Source organism: Panthera uncia, chromosome F2 (assembly GCF_023721935.1).
Source record: "Panthera uncia isolate 11264 chromosome F2, Puncia_PCG_1.0, whole genome shotgun sequence".
Taxonomy (NCBI): domain Eukaryota; kingdom Metazoa; phylum Chordata; class Mammalia; order Carnivora; family Felidae; genus Panthera; species Panthera uncia.
The window spans coordinates 69,683,355-69,711,210 of NC_064812.1; the positions used below are offsets into that span (position 1 = coordinate 69,683,355).

A 27,856-nucleotide genomic window follows, 5' to 3' on the forward strand; every position below is an offset into this window, starting at 1 on the left:
CTTCAGGTCTTGCCGGGGTCAACAGAGGCTCCATTAACCCCAGATCCCCTGGGCAAGATCTTGTTCCTTTTCTGTAGCTGCTCGCTGAAGGGTAGTCTTCCCAGGATTCTTTGCTTGGCCTTGTTCTAATCCTATGCTGCACACTCTCTGTAGCTTTAACTACTGTCTATTGATGCTTTCCAACCCTTGCTGCTCCTGAGCTATCGACTTAAGTACTAACAATAACGACAGATGAAGAACCTAACTGCCCCTTCCTGAGTGCTCACTATATGTCAGACATTGTGTGCTTCTGTAACTTGGCATTTAATCCTCATAGTAATTCTCTGACTCTTCTTTTTGTAGGTAAAGAAATGGAAGCTTAGATTAATTTGTCAAATATCATGGAGCTATAGTAACACTTGGAACTGGAGTTGCGATCCCAATTCCGAGTCTAAAGCTTCTTTCGTTGAACATTTTAGATCCTTTAGTGGTGGCTTAGATTACTTATAACTGGCCCTATCTCATCCCTGGCATACCCACTTTGTACAGTGGAAGCTAGGTCATACCCCTTCCTTATTTGAAAGCCTTGAGTACTTCCCCAAGTAGTCAAGATACAGCTTAAATTCCTTACCTTGATCTAGGGAGCACTTCATGATCTTGCCCCTCTTACCCTCTGTAGCCATTCTCAGCCTCACTCTCTGTGTTTATACTAATTAAGCCATATTCAGTCACTTTCTGTAGTCTCTGTATCTACACGTACTGTTTCTTCTGGGATAGCTCCTCACTTTGCCTCTCCCTGCGCGACTCCTAAATATTCTTCACAATTTAGCTCCTTCATAGTCCTTCCAGTCCATTGTCTTCCTGTAACCCGGGCTTTGTTGACCCCACACCCCCAAGCACAAGGTTCCGTAGCACCCTACGTATCACTATTTTAGCATCTTCGTTCACTTATCGGTTCCTTCAGCAGAGGAAAGTGTGACCCCATCAGGCATCAGACTGGACTGGACCCAAGCACCGGCTCTGCCACTCATGGTTGACTTTTAGTAGGTCTTCAGACCTCTTTTAGTATCTTTAACTATCTCTCCCACTTTAAAATAAAGATAACAGTACTTGCACCATAGTTAAAAGGATTGATGACCAAGTGTCACGTAGTAAGTGCTCCATTGATATGGTTGTTAAATATGGTGATAGTGATATTCCCCGTGAACAAAACAGATATTTTGTTTCAATATTTGTCATGATCTGTGGTCTTCTATTCTTGGCTTGATGGTAAGGGCAACATCTGTGGCAGGGACAGATACCAGACTGAAACTTCCATAAACAAGTAGGAATTTGTTTCATTTCAAAAGATGTGATATGATCATACCAGATGTGGTACGATTAGTGGCTTGAAATGTCTTCAGGGACTCGCATTCCTTCTGCTTCTCCATTCTGATTCTCAGCCTACTTTCATCTTGAGGCTGGGCCCTCTCCTGGAGGTAGGAAGGTAGCTGGAGTTGAGGTTGCATGCTTCCTTGTTTCTGTTCGGTGGAAGAAAAGAAGCTTCTTTTTCTCTTTTGCATAGACTGAGAGTCCTTGCCGCGCATTGCTTTATACTGGCTTAGGCCTGCCTAAGTCACTGGCTGTGGAGTGATTACCAGGATTGTTTAGATCAGGGTCAGCAGTGCCCGTCACACAGTCACCCTTGCAGCTTCTCAGCTGTGCTATTGGAGCACAAAACCGCCACAGACAACAATGTAAGCAGACAAATAACAGCTGGGTTCCAGCAAAATTTTGTTTATGGGCGTGGACATTTGAATTGCATACCATTTTCTCATGTTAATAAGTTTTTGTCTTTGATTTCTTTTCACTTGATCTAGAAAGTGAAAAACATTCATAAGCTCATGGTTCATACCAAAGAAGGAGGTAGGCTGTCATTTGCTCGGCTCATCCTGGTCTAGAGTAATCGGGAGGGTTGAGAGAGCTACTCTTAATGTTTATGTAGGTAAACAGCATGTTTTGTTTTCTTTTTAACTCTAGTGCTTAAATGATTGCCTGTATGTAGTAGGTAATTAATATTGGAATGAACAAATACAGGTAAAAGCCTTCCTTCCAGTGGACCAAAGGGACATTGAGGACAGGGGCTGTGTTTTTGTGTATTCTACATTGCCATGAATGTAATAAGTGTGCACATATCATGCATTGCACGGATGGATTTTTTTTTTCCAGGTTGATGTTATGGGCAAGAGAGCAGATAAAAAAATTCCTAGTGAAGTTGTAAGTGTTGGAGCTGAAGAAAAAGAACAGAATTATTAGGGGTGTGCGTTCTTCGCTGATGTGGAGGATTGTCTAAATAAGTCAGGTCTTTTAATAGGTTCTGTTTAGGCACCGACACCACACTAATAGTTCCCCCAAAGTAGTAGCTACACCCACGGAAGCCATCCCCATCGCTCACATTCTCATTGGCAGTTTGCATTCTGATGGGGAAGAAGATTCCACAGCTATGTTGTTTGTTCTGCATTTTGTGAAATTAGAAAAGCTCGCTTACTTTGGAAGATGCTGATTTTCCCATCACTTTACTTTTAGATGTGACTCAAAGACAGGCCAGAATTATTTACTGAATAATGAAATTCTGCTCATTTTTTTTTTTTTTTTTGGTTTTGGCTTTTAAAATTCCTTTATAAGAATTATGAATATTTCCTCTTTGACTCAAGATAATGTTTTGTCAGTTTTGATTAAAAATTTAAAAAACTATGAAGTGAACAGAGCTAACATTTATAAAGAAAACTTTGGGGTGGGGGGCGTGGCGCCTGGGTGGCTCAGTTCGTTGAGCATCCAACTCTTGATTTCCGATCAGGTCGTGATCCCAGGGCTGTGGGATTAAGCCCCATGTGGGGCTTCACATGGAGCGTGGAGCCTGCTTGGGAATCTCTCTCTCTCTCTCTCTCTCTCTCTCTCTCTCTGTCTCTCTGTCTCTCTCTTTCTCTCCCTCTCCCTCTCCCTGTCCCTCTGCCCCTCTCCCCGACTTGCGTGCGCTCTCTCTCAAAGTGAAATAAATTAATAAAATAAAATAGAAGAATTTGGAACAGATTGTACCTTAGAATGCTGTATCTTTAAAATTCAAGACTATGATTCTTCCCAAATGATTATTTTTATCCATATGGGATATATACCTAACATAGTACTTAGCAAAATGAATTTTTAGTTTATTTTTATTTGATTTTCTCCTTCACTGGGGTTGTAGGCTAAGTGGCCTCTCTTGTTCATTGCTGTAGCATAGGGTAGGGTTTTCAAGAGTATTTGTTGAATGAATGAATACTCAGATGTATGGAGAAAACCTTTTTAAAATATACCATCCTGTGATTTTTATTGCTTTGTGTCTTAAAATCTGTATTAGTTTATAGAGCTGAAATGTCTTTGTTTTGCTGATCTGTATGACGTTGACTGGAGATGTTGCATTGAGGGCAGTACTTCTATCCAGGATGATGTTAAAACCACTTGCCCACTGCCACAGGAGAGGCCTCACCTGTTCAGAAGGACAGCACCTTTACCGCATACCTGTGCCTTCTGCCTGAACATTAGCTTCTCTGTAACTTGCGTGGGCTTTGGGGCTTCAGCCTTTTTAGTGAGTCAGATCTTACTGGGGTCGTACTCCCGTGGACCTTCAGCGGCAGACCGGTTTCTCTGGAGTATCGCCGAGAGACCAGCATTGGAACAGTGTCCTCTGCAGTGCCACCTGAGCTCAGGACAGTGGGGCGCTTGGTGACTTTTATTCAGGCAGGGGAAGGGGGGTGCATCTGGCAAAGCTGAAGCTGAGGAAGTGTTTGTGGAGGGAGTTTAGAGTAAAATGGGTCAGCAAGAGTAGACTTACGTGACATCTGCCAACGGAGGATGCCATTGACCGTTGCTTCGGTTTCGAACTGGGGCGGGATCAGGAGGAGAGGGGCAGACTTGGAGTGTGCAGCAGGGTGCGGGCTGTTGATGAAGCTGATGAAGCTGACGGGTTTCTGGCTGGAGCTGCCCCAGCCATTTCTGTCCCTCCCCCAGCACCGCTGTCTGGTCTGGTTTGGTTTTTAAAGTACTCGTGCATGTTATATTTGCTGTACGTGTAGATGGGGCGAAAGTAATTCCTATTCCTGTTTTTAGACTCTTGTGGGAATCCCGTGGAAGTTGTCCAGTGAAGTCACTGAGGGCTTGCTGTGCTCCAGGCCCCATGCTCGGTGGGGAGAGAACACAGCAGGCCAGTCTAGCACCACGCCTCTGGGGATGTTGCTGACCTGTGGGCGGCCGAGCTATAAATATTGGTTGAATCAATGAGCTGTGCCTGAGCAAGGAGTAGGGAAAGGAAGACTAAACTGAGAATGATCTGAGGCTTTTAAAGACCCCAGACTCCAGACTCCAACTAATGTTTTCTGGGTAGTTAACTTTTGGGGAATCAGGACAAGTAGGAGAGGTGGCAAAGACCCCCCAGAGGACAGACGGCCCGTTCTTATTAAAGGAAGCCGGGTTCAGGGTAACTAAACTGAAGTCTCACGGCACCCGTAGGCAAATTCTGGGATTAAAAATTATTTTTAAGCACCCAGAAAAGAAAGCCTTGAAGACTGGGAGACACGACAGGTTTACCAAGGTTACTAAGTTACTAAGTAACTACAGGTTACTAAGAAAACCAGAACTGCTTGTGCATTTTGATAAGCTTTCCAAATAAGAGGTCAGGACACAATCTTGATACTTTTCCTGACTTCACCAAGGTATTTAACACCATCTCTGAAAATCCACCTGTGCCAAAGATGGCAAAACATTGGGGGACTGTACCCACGGAGCACTGATTTAATGGGCACATGTCAACTTCAAGGGAGCCCCACCCACGTAATGCTTGTTAAATTTGTGGGTGACACTAAGTTCTGACGGAAACCTAATGCCAGGAGGGAAGAACACACTGCAAAAGAACAGCCTGGCTGGGAAGGTGGACTTTACCCGGGTTAGCATGGTATTTGCAAAATAAACTCTGGGAGACGCTTGAAGTAGGAAGTTGTTTTTTTTTTTTTTTTTTTAAGGTCTCGTATTTTGTTTGGGTGTGGTTGTTTTAATTGCTTTTAGTCTCAGAGGGAGTTGTCTGCATCATGTGACTGAGGAAGAGTCTCCTTCAGTATTTGCGTTCTTGGTGACCAGAGTGAGGGAGGTGAAAAGCCCATTGTGTTGGGTGGGCTGCCTCTGGAATTGTGGCTTCAGATGAGGGGGCTGCTGTTAAGGAGACAATGATGGAGGACTTCTTGGAGGAGGAGGAGCTTTCGGTGAGGTCCTTGGCTGAGGGCGTGTTGACAATGATGCGAGGAACGGGTGAAAACGCGGGGGATGGCTAGTCTGGACTACGGAGTCCTCCTGGGGGACATCACCATTTCCAAGGGTTTGAGCAGCCCCTGGGGGGCAGAGGAGTAGGCTTACTGTCCCAGGTGAATTTGAGGCCCAGGTGGGGCATCTGGTGGAAGATGTCCAGCAAGCACATGGAGGCTTGTGAGTAGAACTTGCCTGTAGGAGACGTCCAGGTGGAGACAGCTTCCCCGCTTCTTAACTAACTTTGAGACCAGTGGCTGAATTGGGATCCTTTGCATTACTACTTTGTTGAGGACTTGGTCCTGAACTTCTTTGATCTTCTTTTCTAAAACCAGTCTAATTTTGTTTTTATTTTTATATTTTTCCAACTTTGTTTTGAAACTTTAAACCTATACAACAGCAAAAAGATTTTGTACGTTGAAAGACTTGCATACTGTTTGCTTGGATTTGCCACATTTGCTCCGGGTGTGTGTTTATCTGTCTTCCTTTTCCTCTCTCTCCTTCTTTGGAACTCTTTGAGAGTAAGCTGTAGTCATCATAACAATTTAACCCACTTAACTAATTCCCCATGTTTCTCCTAAGGACAAGGACATTCTCATACATAACCACTGTAGAATTCTCCAACTCAAGAAATTATCTAAATGCACTCCGTCTTCAGATTTTTTTTAGTTGTTTCTGGAAGCATCTTTAAAACTTGAAGCTTTTTTTTTTTTTTTCTTTTTAATTGGTTACTTATCCAGAATCCAATCAGGAATTAACTTGGGAGCTAGCTTTTAACATTTCAGGCTCCTAGCCTTAAGCATCTGGAGCATTGGATTCTTTAGGACTAGAATGGGCCTGGAAATCTATATTCTCCCACCTTTTTAATATGAAAACATTCAATCCTTTAAGACTGTTACAAGAAAAGTTCATTTAGATTCACTAGTTGTTAGTATTTTAATGTGTTTGCGTTCTCTGTTTCTCTAGACACACACAAAGATACTGTTTTATGTATTTATGCATTTTGCTGCTGAACCATTTGAAAGTTAAATCATAATGCTTCACCCCGTAATACTTTAAGTCATAATAACATTCTTCAGCGTGTTCTTCCTAAGAACAAGGATATGCTCCAGCATAACCACCATGTAATTATAATGCTTAGGAAATTTAACACTGCTGTAGTATTGTTACCTAATATAAAGTCCATACTCAAGTTTTCCTAATTTATTCCAATAATATCCTTTAAGCTGACCCTCCAGCCCACCTTTCAATTCTTGATGTTTATTTTACATAAAGATTTTTAAAATTATGTTTCCCCCCACAAAGTCTCACAGGTAAACTATATGCCTTCTCGCTAAAACATGTTGTTTTTTGTGATTTTCTAAAGATTTTACTGGGTGTACAAGGTGAAGATTACAGTAAAGAGAAACCTTCTGGTTTCCTCAGTATTCTGGTAATGTAAATTTGTGAGTCATGAAAAGTTGGGGGCAAATGTACAAATAATTGCACAGGTAAACTTGTTTTTGAAAAAAGCTAAGGGTTCAAGTGTTGGTGGGGCTGTTGGGTGGCAGAGGAATTAGGTTTATTCCATCCCCGTGAATTTGAGGGGAAAATAATTGGCTTAGAAACATTTTTGTGACTCATCATATCTAACGAAAATATTCCTTAAAACTCTCAAAATTTCTCTTGCTTTTACTCTCTGTGATACCTGCCACTAAACGACATTTAGTCGACGTATCTCTGACCTGGCCTTTCACTTTCTGACCTTTCTTTCCTGGGCACAGTGTTTGAGCCAGTGACGGAGCTTCTGTCAGGGACAGTATGTCACAGATCCAGTAATTAAGTGTGAGCACTGGAATGGATGTCACATTTCAGAATGTGAAGCATGGAACCCTGTTAAAGTTTAAATAACATTTTCCAATTCGGTGATATATAAAGAATGAGTAAATAATACATGAGACAGCATCAAAATTAAAAGCTTTTACCCATCAAAAGATGCTTTAAGAAAATGAATAGGAAAGTTGTAATCTGGCAGAAAATTTTGTAACACATAGATCTATTAAAGGACAGGTGTTTAGGAAATATCAGGAACTCCTGCAATTCAGTTTAAGAGTGTTAGAAAAAATAGACAAGTGTGCAAAAGACGTGAACAGACAGTTCACAAAAGATGATAAATGGTCAGTAAGCACATGAAGAATGTGCTCAAACATTGGTCTCAGGAGAATGCAGATTAAACCACAGTGAGACACAACTGATAGTAGTCAGAATGGCCAGCGTTGAAAAGACTGACAATTCCAAATGTTGGCAAGATCCTAGAAAAGACCCCTCGTACATTCTTAGTAGGTTTATAAAATGGTAGAACCACTTTGGCGAAAGGTCTGGCAGCTGCTTATAATTCTGAATATACATGTGGCCCCTGATCCAGTAATTGAGAGTGATTTAGCGCAAGAGAAATGCAAGCGTGTTATTTCCTATATGCGAGCGATAGTCTTGTACGAGAGTATTCCTAATAACTTTGCTTGTAATAGTCCAAATGGGGAACAGTCCAGGTTTCTACCAATAGTAGAGTGGCTACATTCTAATATACTCTGGTATGTTTATACAGTGGAGTACTGTTGAGCAACAGAAAAGAATGAACTGCTTCTACACAGAGCATGCTTGGCTCTCTGGTACGTAACGCCAAGGGAGGGAAGCCTTACACAAACAAGCACATATTGTGTGCACACATAGGCAAAACCAGGGGGAAAAAGAAGGAAGAACAAAGGGTCTGCCACTGGGGTTGGGGTTGGGTTTGGGGAGGAAGGTGATTGGAAAGGGCCATGAGAGAACTTATGGGTGGTGTTAATCTTCAGTGTCTTGACAGGGCTTTGGGTTACACAGTGTGTATTTTTGTGAAAACTCAGAGTGTACACTTAAAATGAGAGCGTTTCATTTCATGTAAATTTTACATAAAAAATGGTAAAGAATGGGGCGCCTGGGTGGCTCAGTCGGTTAAGCGTCTGACTTCGGCTCAGGTCATGATCTCATGGTTTGTGAGTTCAAGCTCCCGTCGGGCTCTGTGCTGACGACTAGGAGCCTGGAGCCTGCTTGGGATTCTGTGTCTCCCTCTCTCCGCTCCTCCCCCACTCATGCTCATCTCTCTCTCTCTCTCTCTCTCTCTCTCAAAAATAAATAAAGCTTAAAAAAATTTTAAAAAATGGTAAAGAAATATAAAACTGTAGGTTATGATAGAAGCTGAAGTACTTAGAGGAGGTGAACCAGTGTCTACAAGTTATCTTGAAATGTATTACGTATAAAATAGGTTAGTAGATGGATATAGAGGGATGAATTGACATGCCATAAACATTATAATAAAGTGTTCATGGTAGAATCTAAGTGATAGCACATGGGTATTCTTTGTGAAATTTGTTCAGCTTTGTTGTGTGTTTGAAAAGTTTCATAATAAAACCTTGGGAAAATACATTGTTTTTCGGTCATATGAAAAATGGTTAAATACTGGCAGTTTTTCATGGGCTGTCCTAATAACATGTGGCCACATTTTGTAGCTGTTTCATTTAGCAGAGTCTTTGTCTGACAAGGCGTTGATACAAAGCCTCATTTTCTTCCAGTCATTGTGCTTAGCTGGACTGGATTAATGTGTGGTTGGCAAGGCTCTTGACCGTCTTTGGGACAGATTCCCTAACGTACCAGTCACTCTCCATTTCTGGTCTGTTTGCTTTAAATCAGGTCTCCTCTTCAGCGTAGAATTTTTTTTTTATCTCCTATTAGCAGCAAGACTGGAGGGCACGAAGGAGGGGAAGGGCTCTACGTGGCCCTCTTTGGGGCAGTGCCTTCCTTGCCTCTTGTAGGCTGTCCTCAAAATACATTGTGATGCATAATTGCATCAACTATGCTTTTGGCCTATGATTTTCTAGTAAGTTAACTCTAAGACCCATATGCTTTGCCATTTACACGTGAATCCCCTGCACACTTTGTGCTAGTGCTTTTCTGTCCCCCTCCCATCTCTCCCCATTTGCCTCTGAGGACACTTTTTGTAAATGATGAATTCCATTGTCCTAGAAAGTGGGAACTGGTGAGGTAGGATAGCTATGGATCTTCCGCTGTCTAAAGGGGTTAAGGTCAAAGGCGTTTGGGAACACAGCTGCAAATCAACTGTGGTCGTACCTGTTGGTTTTATGACCTAGTCTCGTTGCCTTAGAGTTAGATGAGTGGGGCTAGGCTTTTGTTTTACTGTTTTTTTGTTTTTTGGGTTTTTTTTTACAATTTTTTTTTACTGTTACTGTTTTTAGTTTTGAAAAAAGAAACTTATTGTTTGTTTCATATTTCTTCTAACAACTTTTTACCACCTCAGAGTTTCTGAATGGACACCACAACTCAGTTTTCTTTAGACCCTCCGCCATTCCCAGTTCAGCAGGAGACTGTCTGATTTTGAACTCCATAATCACTAAACACCACTAATAACTGTTACCCACATTGATGATTGATTTGCCAGGGAGTGCTTTTTCCTCTGAGACTGTTTTCTCTTTATTGAGTGCTCTGTAGGGGGAACTAATTAAGCCTAAAACACTAACTTGTTAGGCCTGGCATGAGGAAATGAATTTTTGGAGTTAACTACCATTTATAGTATGGTTTTAGCATCTTACCAATGGCACTTCAGTCCCTTGCAGATTCATAGGTGGAGGTTGATGGACCTGTGCTCATCACTGCAGAAGAGAACAGCTGAATCCAGGACACAAACAGGGGGACGTTGGGACAGTGGTTCCTCAACCTGGGGTTCCAAAGAGCAGTGAAGGTTCCTAAAAATAAAGGGAGGCTGATATAGATAGTCACGGCTAATATTTCACTTTCCTTTACTATTTACACTGATGAAAATGGAGACGAGTTCTCAGTTTTGTCTTACTAAATTCTAATAGCCCTTGTCACTCCTTCAGCCCCCTGTGCCTTTTCTATACAGGGTCAGTCAGGAGAGCAGTGTCAGGCATCTGACTGTGGGGCCAGGTGCACGGGGGCTGCAGCATCCTTCCAGCGTGGGCCTACTTACGTTCAATATAGGTGGCAGTCACCAAAGATGGATCAGTGAGGAAATTATCTGACACAGAAGCAGTAAAAACTTGCTCATAGACCAGCTTGGCTTCATAACCAGTGTTTGGGAAACAATGGGCTTCTTTCTTAATATTTCCCTTAACTATTTATAGGTCTTTTCCTAGTGTGAATTAATTTTAGGATAACTTGTGAAAATGGAAGAAACTTGAAGTGGTGTGACATTTGTTGGATTAGATTTTGTGCACTTTTTTTGTCAAGTATGAGCAGGAAGAAGTGTGATTACTCATATCATATCAAGAATTTGAGAAGGAGTTTATGCATTTAACAAATGTTTGTTTAGTTCCTACTAGGTGCAAGGCAAATGTAGAGGAATGAACAAGGCAGATGAAACATGCATTCTGAAGCAAGAAGGAAGTTAAGAACTAAATTACCAATGAAATAATGCTGTGAAGAAGTACATACTACTGTGAGAGTGTATTAGAAAATGCTCTCACAGGAATAAATAGACAGTGGGAAAAAGGCAGTCTCTTGAACAAATGGTTTTGGCAAAACTGGATAGGTACATGCAAAAGAATGAAACTCAACCACTTTCTTTCACCTTACATAAAAATAAATTCAAAATGTGAGACCTGAAACCATAAAAATCCTTGAAGAGAGAATAGTCAATAATTTGTCTGACATTGGCCACCATAGCAGTGTTTTTCTAGCTATGTCTCCCGAGGAAAGGGAAATGAAAGTAAAAATATACTGTTGGGACTACATCAAAATAAAAAATTTCTGCCCAGTGAAGGAAACAATCAACAAAACTAAAAGGCAACCTACTGAATGGGAGAAGATATCTGCAAATGACAAAGCTGATAAAGGGTTAGTACCTAAAATATATAAAGAACTGATACCACTCAACACCCAAGAAATAAATACTCCAGTTAAAAATGGGCAGAAGAGATGAACAGGCATTTCTCCAAAGAAGACAGACAGATGGTCAACAGACACATGAAAAGGTGCTCAACATCACTCATCATGAAAATGTAAATCAAAACTTCAATGAAAGAGACACCTGTCAGATACATCTGTCAAATATACCTGTCAGAATGGCTAAAATAAAAAGACAAGAAATAACAAATGTTGGTGAGGATGTAGAGAAAAAGGAGCCCTCTTGTTCTGTTGGTGGGAAGGCAAACTGGTGCAGCCACTCTGAAAACAGTATGGAGGTTCCTCAGAAAATTAATAACAGAACTACTCTATGATCCAGTAATTGTATTTACCCCCAAAATGCAAAAACACAAATTCAAAGGGATATGTGCACCCCTGTGTCTATTGCACCATTATTTACAACAGCCTAACTATGGATGCAGCTCAGCTGTCCATTGATAGGTGAATGGATAAAGAAGTGGTATGTGTATATAGTGGAATATTATTCCTCCATAACAAAGCATGAGATCTTGCCATTTGCAACAATAGGGATGAAGCTAGAGAGTATAATGCTAAGCGAAATAAGTCAGAGAAAGACAAACATTTCACTCATGTGTGGAATTTAAGAAACAGAACAAATGAGCAAAGGCAAAAAGACAAACCAAGAAAAAGTCTTCGTTTAAAAAATGTATATTCATTTATTTTGAGACAGAACTTGCGTGCCCAGGGTGGGGAGGGGCGCAGAGAGAGAATCCCAGGCAGGCTCCGGGCTATCAGCACAGAGCCCAAAGTGGAGCTCGATATCATGAACTGTGAGATCATGATCTGAGCCCAAATCAAGAGTTGGACACTTAACCGACTCAGCCACCTAGCCACCCCCCGAGAAACAGACTCTTAACTATAGAGAACAAACTGATGGTTACCAGAGGGGAGGTAGGTGGGGCAGTGAGTGAAATAGGGGATGGAGATTAAAGAGTACACTTCTCATGATGAAAGAGAAAATAATAATCATAGTAACAAAGAGAAACAGAAAGAAAAAGAAAATGCCGTCACAGTGTTATGGGAAAGCCTCCTTGGAGAGGTGGGATTTAAGAAGAACAAGCAGTAGATAGCTGGGCTGGGGGCAACTATGTGGTGGTAACCCAGTGTTGACGTTCATTCAGGAAGAGGGCATGGCCTTTGCAGGACCAGAGCAGGGTGAGTGTTTTGTATCTGGAACATACACAGCCATAGGAAGTGACACAAAATGAAAGCCAGAGTGGTTGGCTGGGGCCATGTCAAATAGAGTCTTATAGGCCACATCAAAGATTTTTATTTTATCTTAAGAACAGTGTGAACCCCTAAGAAAAATAGGTTTTTTTAAAAAAGGGTAATGATACAATCGGGTTGAAAAAATTATTGTGGCTGCTGTATAGAGCAGGAAAAGTATGTTAAAGTATTATAGTAGCCTATGAGATGATGGTAACATGGATTTGGGTGGTCTCAGTAGAGGGGCAGAACTATGGGTGGTTTGAGACACAGTTTTCCACTTCTTTTATGTCATGGCACATATAAATGGTTTTTTAAAATATCATGCCAGGGTAAATAGGCAAGGATGACCCAGGGGCTGAGGGGAATTCACGTCTTGGCATAGGTGTAAGCCATTTGCAACAGCCTGCTAGAGAGACTCTGACTTGAGAGATGGGTATTTGGGAAAAGAAAGAGGATGAAGTCAAGGATGAATGCCAAGTTTTTGGTTTAAGCAGCTGGCTTTTGATGGAAGTGTTCCTGAGATTTGGACAGAGAGGAGAGGAGAAAGATCATGGGTTCAGTTGTGTGTATGCAGAGTTTGGGTTTTCCATACGGATTCAAATGGATATTGAGTAGACAGATACGTTTGGACCTAAAAGGAGAGGAAAGTTTAAGCCTATGGATGCATTAGTCAACTAGGGAGACGGCATAGGAGCAAGGCATATGGAATTTCCACATTTGAAAGTCAACTAGAGGAGAATGAAGTAGCAAAGGAGATTGAGAAGTAGAAAGTTCAGAAAGGTAGAAGAAATACGAGATGAAGAATCAGAAAAAGTCAAGCAAGGAAAGAGAATGTTTTAGGAGGAAGAATTCCTTTGAGGGCAAGTTAGATGAGGACTGAAAATACTCCATTGGATTCAGCAACATGGAAGTCATTGGCGTCACATTAGAGTGACTGCCCTGTGCAGAAGCTACATCGCAGCCTACGTACAGGGGGTAAGGAGTGAGTGGGCCATCACAAAATGAAAGCAGTGAAATCATAGCTCTGTTGAGAATTTCATCTATGATGGGAAGGAGAAAGAGCAGGGGCTCACTCTGGGCTTGAGGGAAGATGTAGTAAAGGCAGAAAGGCTGACAGTACCGGAGAGTGAAAGGATAAGGAGGGTGAGGTAGCTGAGGAATTGGGAGGAAAACAATGGATGCTGGTGAATGTAGGTTTGTGATGGGTGGCAGTGCAGTCCAGATGGTTTCCTGCTGATGCTTCTGTCTTCTGTGCTATAAGAGGCTATGGCGTTTTCCGAGTATGAGAAAATAGGATTCTTGAGGGGCAGAGATGTTTGAAATAGTCCTTCTGGAGAACAGGAAAGGGAGTGTTCCAGAGATGTGTGCAGGATTGACAGGCAGCCCTGAGGGCCCGTTGGGATTCGCTCCACTGTGTCCTGTGCGTGATTTCTTTTGGTGTCCCTTGCTGCCCTTAACAGTCGTGGATAGGGTGAGTGATTGTGTTCATCCAGAGAGACCGTTATGGTGGATTGATGCAACGAATGGATTGAGGAGCATAGGCTTTAGTGAGTCAGGGAGTGACTTAACCGATGAACTGTGGACTCTCAACATGGAAAGATGTGAAGGCAGCAGGCGAGGAGGAGTTCAGAAGAAAGTAGAAGCAAGAGAACTACAGGATCCAAGAAGAAGTTGTTGAGTAAACGAGCTGGAAAAATAGGAGGGTGTGTGATCCGAGTGGGTGTTTTTACTCTGCATCACATACTCGGGACAGCCTAAACCTTCACATTTAGAGGTGGTGCTCCCTAGCTCGGGAGGGTGTGTGCAAGTAGATTTCACTCAATGTCTGAGGAGTTCTGTCTGTAATACTGGCTATTTAATAATTAGATGTCAAAAAAGTTGCTCATGTTTGCTGTGGAGACTATATGTAGATGAGGGGTGTGTGTGTGTGTGTGTGTGTGTGTGTGTGTGTGTTTGAAGAAATAGATTTTGGTATCCTTGGTATCTTCGGCTATCCTGCAGTTCTCATGATAGACTCAAGCAAACAGAGCTTTCTTAGCAAGGTTACAGAATCTGTCAAGATGGTTGTGCCAGGGAAGCTACAGAGATACCTCAACAAGGATGAAGATGCCATTGGACAGGTGAATTAGGGTGGGTTTGTCACAAGAGCCCCGGTAGGGATATAATAATAAATGTTGGGGGGGGGGTGCCTGGGTAGTTCAGTTGGTTAAGCATCCGACTCTTGGTTTCGGATCAGGTCCTGATCTCACAGTGGGTGAGTTTGAGCCGTGTATGGGGCTCTGTGCCTCCTTGGGATTTTCTCTCTCCCTTTCTCTCTGCCCCTTCTCCGCCTTGAATGAATGAATGAATGAATGAATGAATGTTGGCTATAGGACGGAGGGGAGCAAGGTCACTGGGGGTGAAGAAATGAAGGAAAGAGAACTTGTCACATTTGCCACACAGGTGGACATTGACATCACACGGTACTGGCTGGTTTCCAGGTGAGTACGTCACTGAGGGGAGGGAGCACCGCAGGTGGTCGATGGCAGTGAGGAGGCAGGTTGGAGGGCAGTATAACTGGACGGCATGGGCCTCAGAGGAAGAGGGTTTTGTTATTTCTTTTTTAGGGGGTGAGGAAATGATGCTCGGCAAACTGGTCAAAGCAAGCCCTGCTTTCCTCCTCCTCCAGAGCCTGAGAATCAGAGCTGGCTAGCACGGGAAGCCGTGCAATGGTTCTCTTCATGTGTGGTCCCGGCACCAGCTGCCTTCAGTCACCCGGGTGGGAACCTATTAGAAATGCACGTTCTCGGACCCCAGAGGCTCAGAAACTCTGGGAGTGGGCCCAGCAGTCTGTGTTTTGACAAGCCCTCCAGGTGACTGTGATGTGCTCCCGAGAGCCACTGCTGCGAATGAAAGCTGATTGGGTGAGGGGAGGGAAGTAGTCCTTGGGACCCATGAACAGTCTCATGGATTTCCCCTGGCAGGTTTTGGAAGCAGGTAGAGCCTGGCATCCGTGGACATGAGACTGGGCTTTTGTGGTCTCCAGTGGCATCAGGCTGATAATAATAGTCTCAGAGCACATGTTAGGAGTTTGATCTTTGTCTGGATGTAGGAATTTGCTATTAGCCCCAGCAGCGATTGATTACGAGGAATAATTTATGACTTTAGTTTGACTTTAGTTGTCATTGCCAGGGTTTTAAAACCGTGATTTTCTATATGCACATGAATTTACTTTTAAACTTTTCATAAATATTTCCTGTCATAAAAATAAGTTGTGCTTATTATAAGTGAGAGTAACTTGGAATTCAGAATTTCTTTTTCCTTAAGGAAGAAGACAGGTTACATGTTATTTCACAGACTTAGCCTGTTCACCCTATCTCAAATAGCAGGTGTGCCGTTATTGTGCCACTAGGGAGGGAAGACCTTTTCTTAAAAACCTGTAAAACTTGTAAAAGGTGAAGGAGAAGATGGTGTCAATGTGTGTGATGAACATTTGTCAAGGGGGATGATTGGAGCTGTGTTGGAGAAGCCTCAGGGGTGAGGTACCCCCGAATTTAGTAGGCGTGATTCTCATCTCAATTCGGCGTTGGCCACAGACCTGTAATTCAGAATGCAGCTGCCTTGGTGCAGGCCCATAAAGGGAGAGAAGGAACTCCGGCAGCTTGGGCAGCCGTGGTGGCAGGCTGGTGTCATGAAACAGAATTGGGATTGGAGGGGTGGGGGCTTGTGCATGTGTCCCAACTGATTCATTGGAAACATATCGCATGGATGAATTCAACAAACACTTGCACGCCTGGTTTAATGCCAAGATGCATTCTAAAGGCAAGGAAATTGAGGCCCCCAAATCAAAGTCAGTGAGGAAGCCAGGAATCGAATCCGGGTTTCTTAAGTCTGAAATGGGCTACCTACCATGTGAGTATAGTGGCTTGGTTTCCTGTGGCCCCAGGACAGGTCTCTTGTCACTCTTCCTCTCTCTGAAAACAACACAAGAAAACCTCCGAAATATTTGTCAAATAAATTTGTATGGTGGCGGGTCTTCTTAATTCCCTGTCAACAACTGATTCACTATCATGTAACATTTTAGCACTCACTCACTTTAGCAGGATCTTTGAGGAAATGGCTCTTGGTCAGAGGACACCTGGGACGCTCAGCAGTTTTGTTCAGTTGCCCTGATGCCTTGTTCACTCTTTCAGCTCTTGGCCATCAAATATGGGTACCATAGGCGACTGACTCCTCTTCAAAACATTTAAATGTTTAATTTGCTTGTGAAGCATTCAGTTCGGCTGGAAAAAAAAAATTAAACCCTCATAAATAAAGGTTGCTGCCTTGCTCTCGATGCCATTTGTGCTAAATTAATTTAATGTACTAATCAGAGTTCTGATGAATTCTGTGAACTGCTAATTTTAAATCAGTGAATAAATGGTAGTAACTTTGGGCTGGTTTTACTTCCCAGAAGGGACTATGTGGAGTTGGGATTGGAAGGAAGTGGAAAAAATCAGAAACAGTTGCACACTGTCTTTCCAGTATTTTCTCTGAGGTCCTGTTTCCTGGATCACTGTTGCCACGCTTCAGGGTTCCTTCTTTCCCTGCCTGCTCCCTTCCAGCCTATTGGCCCTCCCTCTCCCCCATTCCTCCCCTGCCTATCTTCCCTCCATGCTTTCATTCCCAGCTCCTTCTCCCTTCTTCTCTGGGGAAATATGTTTTTTTTTTTTTTTTTACTCTTGCTGCATTAGGAATTAGACTTGGAATGATCATACCTGTGAATCAGAATTCTAGAACATTAATTAATTTCTTACCATTTAGTTTTCTGTCTCATTCAAACAAACTAAGTAATGGTCTTTTCATGTAGGATTTCATTAGACCCTGAAGGGCCAGATCAAGCTGGTTTTGCATGGGGCCACATGTTCCAGCAAGGCCTGTTTCAGTTTTGAATGATTCGGTCCTTAGGCTAAAACCATTCGAGACTGACTCCAAGAAAACAGAACTGGCAATACACTTTGTTCCATTTCATTTTGTCCAGCATGCATAATTTTTTTAAGGTTTGGAGTTGGGAGACAGCACCAACCGAGAAAGGAATCCCGTAAGTGGGAGAAAGGCTGTCGCATTGTTAGGAGAGCATTTCAGCCTGAGTGATTAGCGGTATTTGGCCATGAGGAAGGGGCCTCTAAAAATAACTGCTGAGCAGAGTTTGCAGTCAGGTCCAATTTCAGTTCTAGAGGCCTTGCCCGTGGAACAGTTGGCCAGTCTGAAGCTCTGTAGGGAAGGGCACTTGGCGTGCGTGATACCTGCTGATAGCTGATTTTTGTCTTCCATATATACTCTTCATGGATTGAAGAAACTAAAATGGCTGAAGGTAAAGGTACATTTTTATTGTTTGGGTTAAAAGTGGTTTGGGATCTAGCTGACAGCTTTTAGCTTTATTTTCAGTTGTGCACCTTTAAAATAGTTTTGACTGTTCGACTACGTTTTCTACATCTTTTCTATTTAGAACTCCTGGAGACAACACCTTTTCATGGTAGTTTAATTTTTCCTGGAGTAATCTGTCCTTGATCTGAATATGTTTTGGTGTCTTAGAATACCTTTTAGTATATTAGATTATATATTTGTAAAAGCAGAAACCACATTTTAAAAACTTCAGAAAAATGTACAAGCAGTCTTCTTTGGTCTTATAATTACAGTAAATTCAAAGAATTGTGTGTAGTTAGATTTGGATCTCATATGACATTACAGGAAATCTAAGACATGTGTAAGTCTTGTATTAGTGAGCACACTTAGTTGGTGCAAGCAGAGCTTGACTCAGGCTTTACCATGTGTGGAAACTGACCTAATTTTTGCAAAGCGGGTGATAAATGCAAAGTAAAGATGCTAGTGTTTTATTTTGTTTTTAAACTGAATCATTAGCTTCAAGTGTTCTTAAATAATGTGTTGAATTTACATTTTTGTATATTTGTTTTTGCTTTAGTTTGTGAGTTAAGAATGTCTTTCCATTTAGTTGAAAGCAAGCTACATTAGCTCGTTATGTTTTTGTTTTTCAAATTGACTTGGACTTTTCATTTATATATGTTCATTTGTTACATTAGGTAACCCTAGCAGAGGTAAGAGCCACCGCAGTCCTGCTGTGGCACGTACATTCACAAACAGAACCCCATCTCAAGACCCCAGATTTCTGTAACCTTCCCGTCCCAGTTCATTATGTCAAAAATTTATTTATGGAAAAAAAAAAAAAGACGTATTAAGACACCAAGACAGCTCCCAACTCTCAGCTGCCTAAGTGGCCACTGGAAGGAGTCTATTATTAGTATGGAAAATATGAATATCTTTACTTTGAACACTGTTTTAAATAAATGGTTAGAATGGGTCACCTGACTATTCTGATGAAGTACCTCATCCAGCCATGAAGAAGAATATGAAATATGTATCTTTAGTTCTTTTAGAAGACATTTCTCCCTGTTTCTCTGGTGATTACATAATCTACATAGTTAGGTAAAATCAGCTGGTACTTCTGACCCACATTTACCAGTTCTTGGCTTCCAAAAGGTGATGCTTTGTAACATAAAAAAAATAATCAGTTTGATGAGTGGCTTGACAGCTTTTATGGTTTTTTTTTTTTTAAACTTTAAATGTGTGGGGCTTATGTATAAATTTATGAAATCATCAGCATAACGCTAAGCAAAACTTGGACATGGTTGATTTGTAATCCAGTTTGTCGTAATCCAGTTAAGTGACTGACTGACCCCTGTTCAGGTGCTGGGGCATGTCTTATTTTCTTTTTCCTCAAATGAACAATTAAATTTACCTATGGTCCCTAGCCCACGTTTTGTAGACGCACATTTCATTGCTCGCTGTGGTAATTTTCTGTGTTTGGTAGTAAGAACAGTGTTCTGATTTGGAGGTCATTACTTTTGGTGGGTCAGTGTGGAAGAAAATGAATCCCACAGTTCTTGCCATATTCTTAACCTCCATTAACAAAATCTTGACTAATCCCTGGGACTACAGGTGGAATCACGAGTCAGAAAATGAAATGAACACTCTCAGATTTATTCTGATCTTAGAAAATAGGGTTGACTACTAGAAATAGCTTTGGGACAAAGTGCTGATTTCAGGTCTCTTTAAGGTGTTTCTCTTGAAGTGTTTATCTTACTGTGTTTATTTCAGTTCATTGGACAGAAACTAATCTGCCCTTTGGGACTAGGTACGCCATATTTTCAAAGTGACATATCAAGGGAGTATTATTTGGTGTCAGTTGAAACATTCTCCTAACGAAGATGTCCTGGGAAAGACTCCTTTTTATAATTTGCTGTTTGTTCCTTTATGGAATTAGTAAATATTAACCGTAATAAGATTAATAATACTAGAGTAACAATTTATTTGACATTATGAAGGATGGATAAAATATTGCTAATAATTTCATATTCTAGCTAAGTAACATTTACCCTTTTTTTGACATTTATCTCTTTTAAGGTGATTAATCTGTTTGATAAACAGTATCTTAAATGAAAAATCTAAGATTTATTGTACATTTTTTGCATTCTTTTTTTTTTCAACATTTATTTATTTTTAAGAGAGAGAGAGACAGAGTGTGAGCGGAGAGGCAGAGAGAGAGAAGCAGGCTTCAGGCTCTGAACTGTCAGCATGGAGCCCGACATGGGCTCCAACCCACAAACTGTGAGATCATGACCTGAGCCAAAGTCGGACGCTTAACTGACTGAGCCGCCCAGGCACCCCCATTTTTTGCATTCTTAAACAGTTCGAAATATTATTTTAATGACAGACTCAATTTGATGGTCATTATTCCCTTGTTCATAAGACTGTTTTAAGGACAGTTCAAGGGGAATAGCCCCCTGCCATGTATTCTTTTCAAATTCTTTATCTTGCTGCTGGTTTTCATACCTCCTACAGGCCTGCCTTCCATCAGCACTGTTGGTTTCTAATTTCTTTGAGCACTTTGTTGCTTTGACTCAGGTGAGGTTGTCTGTAAAGTATATTCTGTAGTTTTTTGCAGTAAGTTAGGAAACGTGATCAAAGTTGTTAGCCTCATTTCTAAAACAAATGTAAACGGTCTGTAGATAAAGTATGCTCTTTACTGTGTTTAGCTCCCCCTCCCCCCCATCCCTGAGCTCTGCTGTGGTGCACGCATTTATATGATTTTTTTTTTTTTAATTTTTTTTTTCAACGTTTTTTATTTATTTTTGGGACACAGAGAGACAGAGCATGAATGGGGGAGGGGCAGAGAGAGAGGGAGACACAGAATCGGAAACAGGCTCCAGGCTCCGAGCCATCAGCCCAGAGCCTGACGCGGGGCTCGAACTCACGGACCGCGAGATCGTGACCTGGCTGAAGTCGGACGCTTAACCGACTGCGCCACCCAGGCGCCCCTATATGATTTTTTTAAAAACACTTTTCGCACTTTTACTTATATTTAGTGTTGCAGGTCAGTAACTTAGATGAGTATTTACTGAATTAACTTGGTTAAGTGATACTTTAGTTTTGAGAATCTTAGAAATTTTCCTTCATTTCTGCTTTAAGAAAGAGAAATGGACATAGAATTGATCTTTGAATTCAAGTAATTATTTTGTTTCATTAACGATTTCATTACAAACTCATTTTAAATTATAAATCCGTATTTGGCAGTAAATGGGTATTTCAGAAGGCATTTTTCTTATTATAATTAGTATTCTATATAAATGACAGTATATGTGCATATATTTGTATGAATATAGAAATAAAAGTTTTTTTATACAGCATTAAAAAAAATTCTTTTTAATGTTTATTTACTTTTGAGAGAGAGAGGAAGAGAGAGAGAGACAGAGTATGAGTGGGTATAGGGCAGAGAAAGGGAGACACAGAATCTGAAGCAGGTTCCAGGTTCTGAGCTGCCAGCACAGAGCCTGACATGGGGCTCCAACCCATGAACCATGAAATCATGACTTGAGCCAAAGCTGGACGCCCAACCAACTGAGCCATCCAGGTGCCCCTATACAGCATTAAAAATGTCTTCATGGGGCTCTTGGGTGGCTCAGTTGGTTAAGCATCTGACTTCTGCTCAGGTCATGATCTCATGGTTTGTGAGTTCAAACCCCACGTTGGGCTCCGTGCTGATGACAGCTTAGAGCCTGGAACCTGCTTCGGATTCTGTGTCTCCCCCTCTCTGCCCCTTCCCCGTTCATGGTCTGTCTCTCTGTCTCTCTCTCTCTCTTTCTTTCTCAAAAATAAACATTAATTTTTTTTTGAAAAGTCTTCATATGTATAGAAGTTTAATAAACACACAACACTGCTGGTGTATCTATGCTACTCCTCTGTCCTCACTTTTTTCTCTTATTTTTTAAAATTTTAGTGATGCTCTATATTGTTCAGTAATATCAGAAATCATCATTTTCACCCACCAACATTTCTGAAGTTTTCACCCAGTCTCCCCCTCCCATGGCTGTGTTCAGGTAATGAAACAGGAAAGCCTGTTTTAAGTGCATTTAATATGTAACATTATAATCTATGCCCGGAGAGAATTTGAAAAAGTATACATTATGTTTTTAGATAGCCAGCCTTTAGGAGACTTTTAATAATCATATAAGAAATAGTAGATGGTCATATGTTATTTGGTAAGTATTCTTTTGTGAATTCACCATATGATTATAAATCTGGTCCTAATGTTAACATAAGAAAAGAAAATTGACTTTTTTTTTAAGAATGACATTTGTCTTATTTAGTCATAATTTTACATAATTAAATATGGATATCTAGAAAAAATATATGTATTTGAGTGTGTATACACACATACACTCTCACTTTCTCAGACTGATTTAGTTTTTGTGGCCCCTTTTGAAAAGTTGATCTAGTGGTTTATTTAAAAAAAATTATCCTTTTAATAAGATTTTCATTTCATTTTTTTTCTTCTAGAAGATTTGGCAGTATATTCTTGATGTGAGCCATTGGAAAACTACTACCAGCATTCTTTAATGAGAGTTGGATTTAGGAATCAGAAAGCAGGTTCTAGATTAGAGCTAGTGCGTTTTTTGTTTGTTTGTTTGTTTTTTTGTTTTTTTTGAAATCCTGTAATTTGGTTCACCCGTATGGATCAAGGAACTCAGGACCATGGAAGTCAGATTTAATTCCTAGCTCTACCCAACTTGTCCTGGTGAATCATTTGAACTTTTTTCTATAAAACAGCGTTGATTATTCCTGTCCTTACCCGCAGTGGTTCTGAACCAGGCATCACCCTTGTAGGGTCATTGGCGGTGCTTTTGTTTGTCATAATCACCGGGAGCTCCTTACCTTTGGGACCCAAGGAAACCAGGGATGCCAGCTGCCCAGCAGTGTGAGGCACAATTGCACAGGATAAAGAATTGTTCTTTACAGACATCCAGAAATGCCCTCTCGAGACACACTGACAAGACCTCTGTGAGAGTCACATGCAGTTGTGCGCGTGGAAGCCCTTTAAAATGTATGAGCCGCGTTCCACAAAGAGAAGACAGTGTCCTGCTCTCCTACCTGGTTGAACTTTTCCTTTTCTCAAGGGCATATGGGAATATGACCTATCCTTTTAATAGTATTTACTATGTTCCTTTGTAAGAGAAATTTGAACACCGTGGTCCTTTCTTTCAAGGACAGCGTTGTCCATTTTCTCACAGTGTCACTTGACTGTCATGTTTTGTTTGTTTGTTTACTTTGGGCCGTAAGAATATTTCCAAAAGAGAAGGTGTATTTAACACACGAGATGTGATACATGACACTCAGCGGACAGAGTTTACAAAGCTGTTTCCTGCATTGAGACCGATTGGATTGTGCATGATGAGCCTTTTCCTGCTTCCTTAGACCCCAGTGGATCTTGTCACAGAGGGGGACTAATTGTGCTATTTTGCTTCCCTTCTTCCTTGACCTCTCTTTGCTCTAAATAGTCTTGCTCCTTCTTCTGTCCTTCTCTGGATAAGAATATGGAGCCATTGTGGGGGGAGATATTTTCTGTGACCATTAAGAGGCGTTTTAAGATTCTACGGACACTAAGTGGGTCAGAGAAAAGGATTTGGCTACATTTCTATAGGATTTCATTAAATCGTTGATAGGCACTGAACTTTAGGGGAGGTTATATTTAGGTGGTTTGGGTAAAGAACTTGGAAGGTATACATATTATATGTATTGCATATAATATAATACACATGTTATATCACATTTTATTTTTAAAAAATTGTTAGCCAACGAGTAGTTTATTTCTTTCATTACTTCTAAGTCAAAGTTTTACATATGTAGTGTTGGGTCTAAACAGAATCTTTTCTGTTTCAAAATCTTCATTTTACATAACATGTTCTGAGAATTTGAGTGAAAACTGTTTTTGAAATGATTTACCAATGTAAACACTTTCAAATTACTGGAGAAATAATTCAGGAAAAAGAGGTGTTTAATAAAGTGTCATCTTGTATAATGACATTGTTCATCTGTTTTATTTTTAAACAGATACAAAGCATGGAGGACATAAAAATGGGAGGAAAGGAGGACTTTCTGGAAGTTCATTTTTCACATGGTTTATGGTCATTGCATTGCTGGGAGTCTGGACATCAGTAGCTGTCGTCTGGTTTGATCTTGTTGATTATGAGGAAGTTTTAGGTAAGAATTTTGGTATCATTTCTTTTGTGAATTTGTAAAAGCATAAAAGACATTCTTTAGTAATCTTAAAGATTTGTCATTATTTGGGGGCATACTCTTAATTTCTGTAGGCTTTCACTTGTTCTCAACAGGGTGGAAATACAAGGGGATGTTAGCAGGGTTACCTGGGAGTAATGACTTTTCAGCTTCTTTGAACATGAGCTGCAGTTAAAAAAAAAAAGGCTTTATACTGTATGTATATCACACAAAAGTTTTATCAAATAGCACTTAACTCTTAGGAAATGGAGTACTCTCATTTTTATTCATCGTGTTAGGAGTTTTAAGTATTCATGAGCCGCTGAATTTATTTCAAGACCCAATTTGCAAGACCCTTCCTTAGAAAGCATTTTGAAGCATACCCCTTCTTCTTTTTGGAATGAGTGTGTGTGTGTGTGTGTGTGTGTGTGTGTGTGTGTGTGCATGCGTGCGTGTGTATGTATTGGTGCTGGGATGGGTTGTATGTGTGTGTAGGTGTTGGGATAGGAGTATGTATATGTATGTAGGTATTGGGATAAAGGTATGTATGTGTAGGTATTGGGATAGGGGATAGAGGTATGTGTGTAGGTGTTGGGATGGGGGTGTGTCTGTGTAAGTGTTGGGATAAGGGTGCGTGTGTGTGTGTAGGTGGTGAGGTGGGGTGTGTCTGTATGTGTAGGTGTTGCCATAAAGGTGTGTCTGTGCTGTATAGGTGCCAGGATAGGGATGCGTGTGTGTGTGTGGGTGCTGAGATTGGTGTGTGTGCATGTGCGTGTAGGTGTTGGGATAGGGGTGTGCATGTGTGTGTAGGTGTGCGTGTGTTAGGTACTGTCTGTCTGCTGTTGCAGTTGTCATGTTATTTCAGATAGTTGTCTTCCTTTCTCCTGATTTTTCCTTTTCTCTCCCAATAATCACTGCAGTTGTTCATGACTTTTTACATTAACGATTCATTACCATTTGTAGAGTCATATTCCTTGTTTTTTTTTCTGCCTCATGAAGTCTTTTTTTAAATTGAGATAAAATTTATATAACATAAAATTCAATATTGTTGATATGTGAAAATGTACAGTTTACTGGCAATGTACAGGTTACTAGTATACTTTCTGCATCTGTGATTTGCTTATTCTTGATATTTCGTATACAATCCTACATTTTGCATTCAGCATACTACTTACTCCATTTTATGGCTGAATAGTATTCCATTGTATGGAAACACACCACATTTTGCTTATCCGGTCATCTGTGATGGACCTTTGGGTTGTTTCCACTTTTTGGTTATTGTAAGTGGTCTTCCTCTTTAATAATCCAGTGAAAAATGTGGACCGTGTCACTGAAAACAAAACCCGTGCTGTTCTATATGTAGCAGGTTGCATAGAAAATCCCCTCTCTTCCATAAAGCCTTCTGCTTTAGATGTTAGATTATAGCCATCTTTCTGGGGGAGAAAAGGCAAAACATGCTTATGTGTAATCTCCCTTTGGTTGAAGCTCTTCATTGTGATTAAAGCAGAGTGTCTCTGGATAGACTATGAGAGTAATAGAGGAAGAATTTTAGTTTGGAGACAAACTGCTGAGTACATCTGTGCTTTTGTTGACGTACTATGGTATATTGCTAGGGAACATCTATTAAACAAAAGAAGAGATTTAAAATTATTATACATTTAAGAGCAAGTAACAATTTTCATGTTTTTACATGCATGCAGCCAAAGCAAAGGACTTCCGTTATAACTTATCAGAGGTACTTCAAGGTAGGCCTTTGGAGATGCATTTTAAGTCTACTTGTGATATCTCTAAAACGTCATCCTTATTTTATTAACTTAGTTGTCACAAGCATCAGAGAATATAAGTGGTAGGACCAATTTCCCCCTTTAAGTTTGTCAGAAAGTATGGTATTTTCTGTCTTTTTTTTTTTTGTTAATGTTTATTTATTTTTGATAGAACACAAGGGGGGAGGAGAAGAGAGAGAGGGAAACACAGAATCCGAAGCAGGCTCCAGTCTCTGAGCTGTCAGCACAGATCGCTCGAACCCACAGGCCATGAGATCATGACCCGAGCTGAAGTCGGACGCCCAACCGACTGAGCCACCCAGGCGCCCTGATATTTTGTCTTTTTAATGTTACTTGAGCTCTGTGCTGTAGATTGCCTCAACGTGCAGACCAGTGCTTTCTATTTTCTTAGTAATGGAAGTGATACTGCCTTATCTGTCCATCACTATTATTACTATTATTATTATTATTATCACCATCATTTCTAATGTGTTTTCTAAACCAGACTTCTACATAGCAAGTTAACTAGTTCCCTAAGTAGAATGAGGGCTCTGGGAGGGTAAAGATTGATCACAGCCACTTTCCTCCAAAAGTTCTGCCTGCTCTTAGGCAATGTTTTAATTTACTTTTTATTAAAGAGATAACAGTACTACAAACTGATGTTTTAGTACTAATGCTGTATTTGTGATTGTTGTTTAAAATATTTCCGTACGTTATGTCTCTTCACAGCCATTATCCTATAATGGGTTATAAATCATGTTGATTTTAGGACATTTTTTAGGGTTGAATGTATCCGACTCATATTTGAAGTGCTAAGCATAGCAGTGCTCCTAGATAATAAAGCCTTAAGATACATATTTATTCTGCTTGAAGAGGAAAGGCTCTGGTTCTGTTGTCTTCTCAAGTTGTGGTTTAATCTTTTTTTTTTTTCTTTAATAGATAGCTGTGCTAATTAAGTTTTAGGTGAGATAATTAAGTTTTCCTTTGAATTTCAGAAAGCCAGTTTTACATACTTTATTTCCAGAAGTCTTTAAGGTTGAGTCATGATATTTCTGTTGTAAATCATTATTTTATAAAATATAAAATTAATTGCCCTCTTATTTTCGGTATTTATACTTGATATTAATAAATATTAATTATATTTAGTCTTTATTTGACGTTTGGCGGGTGTTCCTTTTGTTTTGAATATTGATGGTGGTAGGAACTTTCCTACTTTAGATGCATTAAATTTCATGTTAGAAACACCTCAAGAATGTTTCTTACATATGTTGAAAATTTTACCTAAAATCTTTTTTAGTAGCGTAATAAAATTCTTCTGAAAGGATTAAATCAGACACCATTAAAACTTTAAAGAAAATATTTTATCTCAGTTATATTTCTTAGATTGTTAGCCAAACAGTTCCTGAATCTGTAAGAGAATTGCCTGTCACTTACTTGTAGGTAAGGTGTTCAGTTAGGATCTTCAGGATTTTCAGGATTCAGAGAGCAAAGAATTGCATTGATCGGTAACATTTATGGCTAATGTTCAGGCCTGCAGTAAGTGGTAATACCTTATCAAACTTTTCTCCTTTCTTCCCATCCATCTTTTCCTCCCCTTTGCAGGAAAACTAGGAGTCTATGATGCTGATGGTGATGGAGATTTTGATGTGGATGATGCCAAAGTTTTATTAGGCAAGTAGATTCTTTACTTTTTGCTGGAAACAAAACAATATGTTTGCCTTAATAATATCTATGTCAGTCGTACACATTTTATGGAAGATATTTTCCCAATTTAATTGTATATTTCATTCTTACTGATGTGTTGATGGCTTAATTGTTTTTCCATGGACTTACGTTTCAATTTACTTTTATAAGTGGATAAGTGTATAGCTCTTGCACGTAATGTTTTTATAAGCATAATAATTTCATATCTGTTTTCAGATTTAAAGCACTTCATATTCTGAACTTAATATTTGAGCATATAGATAACATCCTAGCCTGTTTTCAGATATGGTAATTATAGCCATTCATTATCATCAGTTGACATAATT

General features: G+C 40.4%; 1 protein-coding gene across 10 annotated transcripts in view; it reads left to right on the plus strand.

The window, feature by feature from the left end:
• Window positions 1–27,856, plus strand: part of ASPH (aspartate beta-hydroxylase) — a 221,978-nt gene that overhangs the window by 15,931 nt on the left and 178,191 nt on the right. For 5 of the 10 annotated variants that reach the window (XM_049633353.1, XM_049633359.1, XM_049633356.1 and 2 more), the window contains exons 2-4: window positions 23,899–24,048; window positions 25,764–25,808; window positions 27,429–27,497. In XM_049633353.1, coding sequence (XP_049489310.1) covers window positions 23,899–24,048; window positions 25,764–25,808; window positions 27,429–27,497 — 264 coding nt within the window. Of the gene's footprint in view, window positions 1–17,649; window positions 17,807–23,898; window positions 24,049–25,763; window positions 25,809–27,428; window positions 27,498–27,856 lie in introns of those variants that run through there. The other 5 variants (XM_049633355.1, XM_049633357.1, XM_049633361.1 and 2 more) reach the window with 3 other exon arrangements.